Source organism: Barbus barbus (genome assembly GCF_936440315.1).
Source record: "Barbus barbus genome assembly, chromosome: 29".
Classification (NCBI taxonomy): domain Eukaryota; kingdom Metazoa; phylum Chordata; class Actinopteri; order Cypriniformes; family Cyprinidae; genus Barbus; species Barbus barbus.
Window position 1 is genome coordinate 19,784,679 of NC_136757.1, and position 13,914 is coordinate 19,798,592.

General features: G+C 37.0%; 1 protein-coding gene across 1 annotated transcript; it reads right to left on the minus strand.

Annotated features, from left to right (window-relative positions):
* Nucleotides 1-421: 421 nt before the first annotated feature.
* On the minus strand, nt 422-11,780 carry LOC306849149 (RNA exonuclease 1 homolog). Its single transcript, XM_079383991.1, has 16 exons — nt 11,439-11,780; nt 9,355-11,018; nt 9,080-9,187; nt 7,913-8,129; nt 7,693-7,841; nt 7,475-7,612; nt 7,053-7,173; nt 6,328-6,453; nt 5,898-6,035; nt 5,554-5,667; nt 5,374-5,447; nt 4,784-4,894; nt 4,490-4,605; nt 4,268-4,406; nt 2,174-2,294; nt 422-1,629 (listed from the first exon to the last, which is right to left on the minus strand). Exons 1-16 carry the CDS (start codon nt 11,623-11,625, stop codon nt 1,541-1,543), a joined length of 3,612 nt encoding a protein of 1,203 aa, XP_079240117.1. The 5' UTR covers nt 11,626-11,780; the 3' UTR covers nt 422-1,540.
* Between the last annotated feature and the right edge of the window lie 2,134 nt (nt 11,781-13,914).

The window sequence follows — 13,914 nt, forward strand, 5'->3', positions numbered from 1 at the left end:
CAGTACTAATGTGAAATACTATAATTTAAAATAAATGTTCTATCTTATTATACTTTAAAATGTTATTTATTTTCCTGTGATTTCTATCCCATGAATAGAAAGTTCCACAGCTTTTATTAGAAACAGAAGTTTTGAATCAGAAATAAAACAATATATAAAAGTCTTCACTGTCACTTGTATTCAATTTAATGTGTCCTTGCTATATAAAATAAATTACATACATATTATATATATATATATATATATATATATATATATATATATATTAATCTTATACTGACACCAAACTTTTAACTGGCACTGTATATGTATTTAATTTTTCAAATATGTATTACTTTATATATATAATCGTAAATATATATGAATGCTAAGATGGGTATTAAAAAAGTATATAAAAATATGTGATTTTTGTGTTTTATTTATAGCTTTTAATAGAAAACAAAACTAAACAGCTACAAAAACAGTTTAGATACAACTTATTTACAGCACTTTGCATTAATGTCAATCCATTTAGTAACATTACAAATCACTGCACAGCCATCTTGATCTTTAGTTTTGACAGTTATTGAAAGTTATGTTTTTAGTAGCAGTTTTTAAAAGTAATGTGTTTAAAGTGGCAGGCCTAAAGGGATGATGTGACATTTAGTGTGTCAGTTTACAATATACTGACTTTAATAGCTTAAACTGCTTAATACAAATGAAAGTGAATTAAAAAGTAAATCAAAGTAAACTGTTTTTTTTTTCTTATTGTCCTGTCCGCTCATGATTTGTGTGAATAAATCACTAACAACTTTGAATGTGAAAACAAATTGTACTAATTTGAGTACAGAAAAGAATACGGAGTCTGGTTTACAAGGCATGGGGTCATGAAAATGCCAGAGTGATCTAGTTTTACATATTCGCAGCTAGACAAGACACTCTTTTTGAGTATGTGGATTGCTATACATTATTACCAGAGGAAGTGACATCACATCGGTGCTGAAAAAACATGGTTTCAAGTATAATTGTGGATTCAATATACATCTATATCACAAACAACCTTAGTGCAACACATAGACCTTCCAGGAGCCACATCACCTAAAGTGAACATTAAAACACCCTCACAATAGATGATTTGGTGGACTAGGGTCTTTGAAAAAATAAAAATACTGCTGAAAAAAATAGAGAATACTTTAACTCAACAAAAGATTACCCTCACCCCAATATATGTACTCTTGTGATAATATTGGCCATCACTAGGTCAGTTTTAGCATGGTGGGAATGGCTTGTTTGATAGGGCACTAGCTCCGGTTGCTAGGAGCCATGGTGGTCTAGGCTTTGCAATCTATCACATTATCCGTCCAGGTCTCCTCCCCTTTGTGTCAGTCCATCTCTTTCTTTCCCCACTCATTCAAACTGCAGCATTTACTCTGACGCAGTTTATCCGACCCAAGTGACGCACGGCCCATTATGAAGAGCCTCAGTGACTCTTCCTCTATGACGCTCTGTTCATCGAATATCATTCCAGGTCGTAACATGATGTGACTGGCAAGGTCAGAGGTCATCTCTTCACCTTGGCATCCTCTTTGATCTTCCAGATCATGAGTTCCATGCAGGCCCGGGCATCTTCACTGGAGTCGTGCCCTCCAACTTTAAACAGACAGGAAACACAGAGAAAGTCCAGAGCATGTTATTTAGAGCATTTATGAGTCACTTGTTATTATGTGGGTTTGATAATAACACCATTATTATAATAAATTCCTTCCTCAGCTAGATAAGGTGAATCTCATATCCAGGTCAAAAAATAAAATAAAAAAATGTATATATATTTTGAAGTATATTCATATAGAAAATTAAGCCAATTTTACAGCAGATTCTTAGTAGCATGATGATGTATTTTATTTAAATTGTTAAGTATTTATATAATGGGAGCATTTGTTGTACTGAATTGTATTCTCATTTATTAACAAATTATTGTGTCTAGACAGTAATGGGACAACACTAATGACTATACATACAGTACAGTTATTGATGAATATAATATCACAACGTAAAAAAAAAAAACTTAACGGCCCTTTTATAAATGAATTTTCTCATTTAAATTTTCCTTTCTTCCTGGGTGAAATATATCCTGTACATTTTGGTTGGATTCATGCAGATTATGCAAATTAGTGCAGATTACTAATATCCTCACCGTTGTCTTGTATAATTCGTTTGAGGTAGTCGGCCATAAGGTTTCGCAGGGCACGTTTGAAGGGCAGACCCAGGCGGTGAGGAAACACAATAGCAGTGTCCACAACCATGCTGTGAATCAGCTAGGAAACACAGAACAGATAGAACCATTACGTTAATAAATATTGATTAATAGAACAAAAAAATGGCACTGTTCAAAACTCTAGTATGCTACTTTATTGCATATACTACTGCAAGCTTACAATATTTAGGTGTTTTATTAAGCCTTTGTATTACAAGCACACTCAAAATAAAAAATAAATAAATTCTAGGCAGGCAACACACTAGGTTTTGGATTATTATAAAGACAGAAAAATAGTGTTTGGTAGAGCTGCATGATTCTGGTTAAATTGAGAATCACAATTTTTTTTTGTGTGTCTCAAATAGAGATCATGATTCTCCTGCGACTCTGAACTTAAAATAATGTGTTATTTACTAGAGGCTGTGACAAAATATTAATTGCTGCAGTCTATATTTAATGAACCAATTTTTAATATTAAAATGATGAAACATTTATTTGAATGAATGATTCAATGACCCACTAATTAATGCTTCACTTGTTTCATTACTATATGAATCAGCATTTCTGAACAAATCTCTTGAATGAATGATTCAATGACAAATACATTTTTAAAGGGGTCATCGGATGCCCATTTTACGCAAGTTGATATGATTCTTTAGGGTCTTAATGAAAAGTCTATAACATACTTTGGTTAAAATTTTTCAATGGTAGTGTAAAAAACACCACCTTTATCCTGTCGAAATCAGCTCTGTTTTCAGCACACTGATCTAGTCCATGTTGCTTTAAATCCTAGTGAGCTCTGCTGACTCCGCCCCTCTCTTCCGTGGAGTGACGAGCAGACCATAGATATGTGTAGATCCCTATTCGACCGCTCCAGATACATTGACGCATCAGCCATCTCACATTCACCATAATAATCAATGAATATTCATAGATATACAAGTGCAAAAGTTGCTGTTTTAGACGCACACAGTCCATGCGCTCAAAGATTCACAGACCGTTACGTATCGCGGGCCATAGAAACAGTCGATAATGAGGCATCTAGGTATATATACCTATGGAGTATACTAAACTTCAGCCACGTAACTGGCTAACTAGCACATTATTAGGAAAGGCGATTTGCAAAGATTCATAAAAACCCTTATACTCACCTCTTCTGTAGATAAAGCTGGATCACGAATGATTTGTGCGAACATAGACGCATTTATGTAGATCGGCGCATTCACTTCAAAGCGAAAGTAACGTTAATCCTCTGAGTCTGTCTCTTCAGCGGCTCAGATGTAGGGAGGAAATGACGACTGCTATATTCATTATTACATCCAACAACAAAACACCTCAATCGCTTAATCTGAAACATCTTGTCTTTCCCTGCACCGGAGGCGGACAGCTCTCAGCTCTCTCAGGGCAGGTCTAAGGTAAGACGGCCTTGTCAATCAATTCTCATGGGAGGGGTCTGTACAGAACTACGTCATTCTGAGAAAGGGGATTTTAAAACAGGGATTTAAAAAAAAACACTGGGTGGATTTTTTTTCATTATAGGATGGATGTGTACACACACTTCCAACACACATTTATGTTCAAACAACTTGTAAAGTGAATTTTGCATCCGATGACCCCTTTAACAGTCACTTGTCGCCACCTAGTGGCGAACCAATGTAATCAACAAACTTTATTCGAAGCGCTAATTACTTTCAAAAGCCGGGATTTTCTTTATTTTGATCGCTACCATCAATGTTTATATCAAATCTATAAACGTAAACCCCAGTATTTCTGTAATAACATGAATGGTTGTAAGAGAGAAATAATACTTTGTGGTTGAAAAGTCTGTTTGTGAAGCTATTTCTTATCTAAACATGGTAACTGCTCTCCCTGTGTCAGCGCGAATGCAGATTTTAATGTTCCGGTATGAATTTCTCTAATATTTAATACACAGGAGAATCGTTGTTATTTAGAAATGAGATCACGTGGTTGTTTGAATCGAGACTGTGATTTTTTTTTAATGATTAATCGTGCAGCTCTAGTGTTTGGGTATACCTTGAGTGCAAACAGGTCACTCTCAAGACTGTGTCCAATTAGAATGGACTCTGCACTGAACATGCACAGCAGCACCGCCTGCACGTCTCTCAGGGTGATGGTGGTGTTCTCCAGATCTTCCTGTGTCACACCGGAAAACCTGGAAGTAACACAAACAGGTGTAATTCAAACTGAAAAACTGAAAAGGCAAATGAATGGCAGAACTCTTAAGACAAGTCCTACCGTGTGTTGTAATCCACCACTTTGCTGCCTGGCTTGACAAATGTGTCATAAATAACCTTGAGGTCAGAGTTAATGACGGTCACTCTGGTCAGCTCCAAACCTTGTTTTGTGTAGCACTATAAAACAAGTATTGAGATGAAAAAGGTTATAGTATTTAATTAGATTTAATAAAGGGTTAAAGTGGCTTGTAGTATCTTTAATATCAAACTTTAGACTGCATCCTGTTTTCTTCATAAGGCTTTTGATATCCACCTAAAATAATTGTGGGAGTGTTTGAATAACTGTTATTCTCACCATCTCACAGTCCAAGGCGTAGACACCTCCATTTCCATCTACTGGCAACGGTTTGCTAAAAGTCTTCACAAAACCATCCAAGGACTCTTTACGACCATCTTGTACATGTTGCTAAAGGAAAAGAGAACAGCAAAAACAGGTATTCTAATACTTCAGAGACCTCAGAAACACTTTACTGAGCATGCTTTTTAGTACTAAATACTTTATTAAAAGCTTTGCCTCCTTCAACCAGTGGATTCAACTAGCAAAAGACTTCTGAACCTAAAAGATACCTTAAGGCAGCGTGTACAAACGGTTTTATCTTCTGTACTCTCACGGAAAATATGTCTGCCATCATCATTTATCACCATATCAGAGTAAATAGTAGTGAACATTTGAAGTGGATCAAAAAAGTTCATCTAAGACAAGAACGCATTTTGGGTTTAGGTTTTAGGACAACTTTGATGATCATAATAATCCATTAAGTTTTATTGGTTAACACAGCAAATTTTAAATCTTAGTTTAGGTTCAGATTTAGGAAAATTTCTTCTTTTCGATTTAGGACATTTTTGTGGGAGGTCCAATATTTGCAGATCCACGATGATACCTACTTTACACACTTCACATCCAGGAGAACCAACCGCACCAGAGCAGCAGCTGTAAAGTGTCTCCCAACCTCCTGGAACTACATAAGACACAAAAAAATGTGAGTGTTAGCAGCAACACATAAAGAGAAATACATGAAGCAAATTGCAGAAAACTCATCTTGTCTTACACGTACACATACCCACCTCTGTTTCTGCGTAATTTTCCCCAGTGGTGACTGCACTCCTCCTTACGCACACAGCTGCTATTAGCGTTTATCTTGTACTCGGCGCCACATCGACAGCAGATTTTGGAAAAAGCTAAGGAAGAGATACAGGACAATTAATCAAAATGCAAATGTTATGGAGAGGGAAGATATTTTCAAATGTTCAGATGTTTAAAGTAATGCAACTTATGAGTACATAAAAAACTGATTAGGTGATAAAAGTTTGAGAGTAGTGCCACCTAGTGGTTTGGCTCTTTGTTATAAGGTGTATTGTGAAGAAGTAGCAACAAGAAATTGGTCTAAAATCATAATAATAAACCTTACGGTCATTGTTTTTCTTTTCTGGGAGGTTATGCACGACAGCGTGACCCGACATCTCGGGGTGAGGTCTGGGGTAGCCATGCTCCTGCAGCTGTTCTTCAGTCATTGCATATTTTTTCAGTTTTTTGTAAAGAAGTGCACCTGAAAACAGCATGATGCAGACATGATGCAGCAAGATCAGAAAAAAAGGGTGGTAGAGTGCTGTTACTGTTAACTAAAACTAATAAAAATAGTTTTCATCAACTGAAGTAAAGCTGAAAATAAATATTAGCTGAAAAACTTAAAAATAGAAACGTTGTTTTGGAAAATAAGCAAAATGAAATACTACAATTGTTATAACTATTGTTTTAACTAAACATGAAATAAAAATAAAGATAACTGGAAATGATGTAATAAAATTATTCATAACAACACTTAAGTGGTAATGAGGTACCTTTAGGGTCCACATCCTGCTGTTTACCGGAGCGGTTGATTGTGTAGCTGGTTGTGGCTGCAAGTCGTCCACCAAGTACTCCTTCATGGGACTGAGACTTTCTATTCACTGATACAGCCGGGCTCTCTGAGAAATAACATATCACATAAATCCATAAGTAATACTAGATATTTAAATGACATTATAAAGAAAATAAATGTAATTTATAATAAATTATTTTTAATTTTAAATTAGTCAGCATAACAATTTGAGTAAAAATTTAGTGCAAAGTGGAATTTACATAAATTTCAGAATCTAATTTTTATGTCAATCTGACAACAGCATACGCATTATGAACTACACAAATCTGCTTATTCTGCATTATTATTAGGTCACTAATCGAATGTTACATTTATTTACATCATAACATTTGTTAGTTTTAGATTTTTCAAAATCCTAAAGCTTTGCTTATTCCCAGGTATGAATCAGATTTTGAATTTCAGACTTTTTAATATGGTCTCAGACTTTTGGATCTTCTCTTTCTCTTTCATTATCAATATCAGTTTAGAACACTGAATATAACAGTTGGTGGCAGATTAATGACAAAACAGATAAACTATTGTTATTCCTTTGAGAAAGGCTCTTGGGTTAATGTACCCTCAGTCACTTCAGATGAACATCTGCTAATCAGCAAATAAATACAAAGAAGAAATGACATTATAACAGGACTATTAAGAGGGACGCACTGATGACAGGAGACGTAGGTGTGCTCTTGCTGCGAAGTTTCTTCAGTGTGTTCACAGCTACATTCAGGTAGATGTTCTTACTGCTGCTCCTGTCATACACCACCTTCTCTTCCTCCAAAGCCTGAGAGTGAAGAAGACATCCAGAATATACACATCAACAATATATGTAAGGGAGTTGACATTAAAGGGATTAGTTCAGCCAAAAATGAAACAAGAATTTTGGTAACCAAGCAGTTGACGGTAGCCATTGACTTTCATAGTATGACAAAAATACAGTGGAAAACCGTCAACTCTTTGGTCACCAAGATTCTTCGAAATATCTTCTTTTGTGTTCAACAAAAAGAAACTCATACACATTAGAATCAGAGTGAGGGTGAGTAAATGATGACTTATTATAGAATTATAGAGGTTGGATGACATACCATCTGAAAAGCTTGCTGTTCAGAGGAACATAACTTCAGGCACTCATCAATGAAGATGTTTAGGTAACGCTGGCGGACATTAGTGGGCACCTTGGCCCCAAATTCTGCAGGAATGACAGGACGCTTCATGGCAGAGCTCTGTGATGGGCAGAAAAGAAAGAGTGTTTATTGGGGACATTCAAGTACACCATTATAGTTCTGTTATAGGGCGACGTTACCTTCATGGTGGGGGTGTGTGCCACTCTTCTCTGCACTGTTGTGCATGCGGTCTTTGACAGGATGCCTGCCGATGTATGAGCTTTGATTGAAAGCTGATCGGTCGCCACCCTGGTGGGTGACAACACCCGACTGCTGGCATCAGCTAGTCCTACAAAAAAACATGTGGTTTTAACTCTTAATACTTAATCCTGCGGTAACTGAATGTAGGACACCTCATACCAGGCTTTGAGGAGGGCAAGGAGGCGTTGGGCCGGTGCGCCACCCTACGCTTCTCTCCAGAGAGCCCCAGCTTTGGGCTGGTCGATGCAGACGCTGCCTTTACTGCAGCAGCTAGCTGTGCCGCCTGTAGCTGGGCCTTCTGTATGCGCTGGTAACAGATCTCCTGCGCTGTCATTCTCCGCTGCGGCATTGGCACAGCATTCAGCGATGACTCAGACTGAATGAAGAAAATTATTAAAACAATTATTAAACAGTTGTTCTACTGCAATTTTGGAACACAAGTACGGATTTATCTTTTTTGTAGATGAACCTTATTTAGATGAACTTTAGGTGAACATTTTTCACCTTACTACTTCTTCTATTCAGAATCTTGATTATTTAATGCACTTAAAGCAGTGTTAGGAGTGACTATCTAACAATCTAAAAGTAGCCACACTTCCTTGTTGCATTTTCCAGTACAACACCTCAGGTGTTTTCAAAACAGAGAAGCTCAATCCAGTAATGACCTACTTTTTCCAACAAGTAACAGGCTTTTTTTTCACATCATATTAATACTGGTAATTCACGTTATGGTGTGTGCCATAAAAATTATAACAATAATTTATATAAATCTAAACAATAATCTATATACATTTTTGAAAGTCACTTACCAAGGCTGCATTTATTTGCTCAAAAACACAAAAAAGTAATATTGTGATAAAAAGTAATATTGAGAAATATTAATACAATTTAAAAATAAATGAATTTTCTTGTAATATATTTTAAAATTTAATTTATTTCTGTGAAGGCAAAGCTGAATTATTAGCATTATTTCTCCAGTCTTCATTGTCACATGATCATTATGAAATCATTCTAATATGCTGATTTGGTGCTTAAGAAACATTTCCTATTATTATTAATGTTAAAAGTTGTGCTGCTTAACATTTTAAATGTCTTTACTGTCTCTGTGAGCAATTTAATGAGCCCCTGCTGAATAAGTATAAATTTAAATAAATAAATACATTCTTACTGACACCAAAATTTTGAACAGTATTAGAAGTGGATAAATTATTACATATTTTTCTTGACTTGCTTATGGTCTAACTGTTGCAAATCAAAGACAGCAAATATGCAGTGCAGGGAGCCAATACATGTCGGACATGTCAGAACATGCATTCCAACACTAACCTTTCCTTGAGCTTTAAAGTGTGACACCCTCTTCTTCTGGCCAGGAAAGAGTGTAGTTAAAGTGCTCTCTGTTTCTTCCTCCTCCACCTCCTCCTGCTCCCTTGAAGGCTAAAAACACACACATGAAAGTGAAACTGAAACTTCAGTTGCAACAGAAAACCCAGAAAATTCCACCAAAAGGAGAAATTTGCATAACATCCTCAAACCTCCATAACGGCATTTTAGAGAAACTCAAATGATTGAAATGATTATCAAATAAATAAGAACTGTGGTACCTGCTTTGCTTGTCTCCCTTTGTCTTCCGTCTTCACCTCTTTGGATTCATTAAATATCCGCAGACACTCCTCCATCGGGTCCGAGTCATACTCCATCTCATCCTGCAGACAGGAGTAGTCCACTTCATCCACTTCAGAGTTATCCTCTGATGATGATGTATCTTCAGATGTTTTCCTCTTATTATTCATGAGGCTTCCCCGTTTAAAAGCAGAAGCTGACTTCCTCACTATCCTCTCATCTTCCTCATCCTCTTCAGCACTCTCAGCACCGAACAAGTCTATATGGCTCACATTCTTCTGTTTGGTTTCACTTGCCTCTTTGTGATCAACGACTGAGCTGCTTTTTTTGCTTTTGTCTTTAGTGTTGCTGCTCCCATGGCTGCTTTTCTTTTTGTCCTTGTCCTTTGTGCTGCTCTCAAGTTTTACATTCTTCTGGTCTTTGATTTTGGACGACACCTTATCGGTTTTCACAGGCTTGTCCATTTTGGGTTTCTTGATGTCGCCACTTCCGCTATCTTTTTCCTTGTGGCTATGTTCATTCTTTATCTTAACTATCTTCTTGTTCTTTTCATCAGTACTCTTTGACTTCGATCCGTCTTTCCGCAGCTTTTCCTTGGACTTACTGACTCTGTCCTCAGTTTTACTTTGGCTGTTGTCTTTTTGACTTGAATTCTTCGATGTCTTGTTGGCACTTGAACTTTCCCGCCTTTCTTTTTGACTCTTCTTATTGGATTCTTTATCCTCTATTTTCAGTTTATACGATTTTGTATTTTTTGGCTGACTCACAGGGATCTTTTTGTCTGTCCTGTCTACATCCTCCACATCATCTGATTCACTCTGTGAGAAAACATCGTCAGTTTTAGATACCTGATTTCTTTGCTGTCCCTTCGCACCTGACACTTGTTCCTGTTTTAAGCTGATGTTGATTCCCTTGCGCTGCATACGGCTTATGGACGTCGGGCGATACTCTGTCCCAGAACTTTCCTCATCGGATTCAGAGAAACTTGCAGTGTACTTCGGAACATCTGCCTTAGGTAACGTCAACCTAGGTTTCTTCACCGTTGGAACATATTCCTCATCTTCCCCTTGTTTTTCAGGGTGAACCCTCTTTCTCCTCTCTCCCTCTGAACACAAAGTCCTCTGTTCTTTAACAGTCAGCTTAGCTGAATAGTTTGAGAGTGGGTCGTACTCCATGTCTGTGGTTGGTTTGGCATTATCCAGAGTGTACTTTACATGGGACGGTGGTGGAGGTAATGCCTTTTTAATGCGTGTTTTGGAGACAGTAGTGGGCACATATTCCAGTGCATTGGTGCTGCTGTTCTCTGAGTCCAAAGTGTATTTGCTGGACCGAGGGGGTGGGGTGTATTCACTAGCTTGGCCCATTTGATAGCTCCCAGGATCGTAGCCCTGATGGGATGATGCAGTGGGTTTCGGTCTCTTAACAGAGCTCTTGGTCGGCTCATATTCCTGATCGCCAATCTGAGAAAGCTTCTTTTTGTCCCTTTCCATCTCATTGCGAACAGCCTCAATGGCCTGATTGACCAACTCCAGCTCCATGGTGCCCAGGTCCACATCCTGTCCCATCGACAGGCTCGATGGTGGCTCCCCATTATAATGTTCCCCCGGTCTTACAACCTCTGGACTGAATGGATCATATCCTTGATCTGTAAACAAAAGTCACAAGATTTAATTGATACAGTTAAAACAATATATAATGTATCATGTATGTATGTATAGGTATGTGTATATATATATATATATATATAAAATGTACATATAAAAATTTAAACATAAAACAAATATATACACACGCAGATAACTGCAGAAACAAGTTCATAAAACAAAAACAAACGTTTCCAGCCTATTTTTGAGCCATCAAAGGTTCCTGAGAACAGTAAAAGCTATAGAAACGGTTTATTATTAATACATAAATTGGACATCTCGGACATATGACAGTACAATTCTGGGGTTGGTTTGGTTTCTTTGTTCCTCAGCAGAAAGCTTCTGTGCATTTAAATGTACATGAACCTAAAGAGAACTTGAACAAAAAGAAAACATGAGACCACAAAGACATTTTAATTCACCGTTTGGACTCGCAGAAAGCGCTTTAGTCTTTTTGATGTCGTATATCCCAGAGGAGCCTCGTCTTTGTTTGCTGTGTCTGAAGTGACAGTAGGGTCTGGAGCACCCATTTGCACCGGCTTTTCCATTATTATTCTCACAATAAAACGGGCAGTCAATCCCACGAAAGAACCCCGTAGACCTCAACATCGCGGTTCATAACCACGGTCACTTTATCTGCCTTTTAACTGGTATGTTTTAGCCACCACATGCGTGGTTATTTGCATATCCGTATGTTGCCACTTTATTTCGGACAACAACAGACTTCCTACGACGCCATATTTTTATGCGCGACAGACGAGCGCGAGGCCCCCAGCGCGCGTCGCATTCTTTACGTAATATAGTTGACCGAACCATCTGCCTGTGAGAAAGAATTAGCATGGTATGTGCGTAGCGCTTCTGCAATAAACCAGTTGCTTTAATTTAGTGTTTTGAAGATGTTAATATGTTGCTTTAGGCTTTATCTTTAAGCCTGTGGTATCGTTTTCTTTTAAATGAATAATCTAGGTTTCAACGGCACGTCCATTACTTAAGGTTTATAACTGTGGCGGAATGTCAATGCCATTTTTAAGGGCAGGTGAGTGTGAAGGAGTGCACACATTGAGAAGGGTTCATAATAACTGACACGACACACAAAATAGCTTTATTTTAGGAGTGGAAGATGGCATTCAGTTTATTCATCCCCTGTTGAGCTTCTTCCGTCTGCGACAAGCTGGAAAAAACCCAGCTGGTTCATTTTAAAAGCCAAGTAGTAGATCCCTTAGTCTGGACAACAGTAACTACACGAACTGATAGTTGTATTGTAAAGATTTTCTACAAATGGCCAACTGTAGGTGTGTAATTCAGTTGACAAGTACAGGTGACACCCTGAGTTGCCTGAAAAATTGACAAAGTGGGGGGTTAAAAAAAAAAAAACCCTGGTGTTAAACCGATTGGACAGTTTCCCTCCTAACCGGACTAGTTTAAATCAAGAAAGGACCAGTCGGTCTTAAACCATTTTAGCTTGGTTTAAGTAGATTTTCCCCTTCCCAGCAGCAGAATGACTAAATTCTGAACATTTGTTGCATGTTGAAGGAGCTCTAGTAGGAATACATTCTAAAAAGCTAAAAATAAATAAAAAGTCAGTTAACACAAAATGAAACAATACTCACCCTTATACATTCAAATACACATTTGCACAGGAGAGTCCAATAACAAAAGTAAAGTGCAAATATAATCCACAAACACTCCTCATTCAGACACTAACCAACACCAAATTCTTTCTTTCTTTTCCATACTCCAAACTCTCTTGTAATGCTTTTGGTCTCACTTTTATAAAAGTGTGCACACCTGAATGCCATTCCAACTCTTAATTAGCAGGACTTCTCAGCCTATTAGAAACAGAGTATAATTTGAATCCAATTGAAATCCTGATTTATCATTGGCAAATTACATGCAGTTTTAAACACATAACATATCTTGAGTGACAGGATAATTACCTCAAACAGTCTCCAGTAGCCAATGAGAGAGAATTGATCATTGGTGAAAGAAAGAGCTCATCTAACACTAGAGGGAGACATGCCATAGTAAGAGGTATGAACCTCTATTATCATAGTGCAAAACTTCAGAGACTGCATTCTGTTTATTTGTAATAATAATAATAGTTAATAATATTATTAAAAACAACTAAAAATGCAGTTATGCCACTGTTATGTCATATATATATATATATATATAGAGAGAGAGAGAGAACATGAGAAAATTTATTATTTTTAATATTAGTAACAATAATAAAATAGAATACATTTATGCATTTAGCAGATGCTTTTATCCAAAGCGACTTACATTGCATTCAAGTTACAGTTTTTTTAATTTTTTATCAGCTCTTGCTTTCCCTGGGAATCGAACCCATGACCTTGGTTTTGCTAGCGCCATGCTCTACTATTTGAGCTACAGGAAAGCTTAACTTGTTTTTATTATTATTATTGCACACACACCTAAATTCCATCTCAATTATTCTACATGCAGTTTTTTTACAGTCTACATTGCTTGTTGTAAGTAAATATTTTAGACAATTAATTTGTCACACTGCAGGGCCATTTAACCTAAAAGCTCAATTAAAATGGTTGAAAACTTTAAATTAATGGTGACTAGTTGCAGCACGAAAAAGATCTATTTTCACATTTTTTGTACTTAGTCCATTCTAGTACTTTTATGAAGATGTTATAAATAAGTTCATTATTTCATTGCATTATATCAATAATGTTAATAACAACAACAAAATTATAATGGCCCTCAGTTTATGCACACTTGTGAATCTGAGGACGCGCAGTAGTGTGATCCAAACAGTTTGTTGACTCACTCTCTCCGCATGTTCATGTTCAACCCACACTTTTACAGTAGGCTGCTAAGCTGCTCGGAGATCTCCATGGCAACTGTAGGCTGGCTAACTTTTAGTGT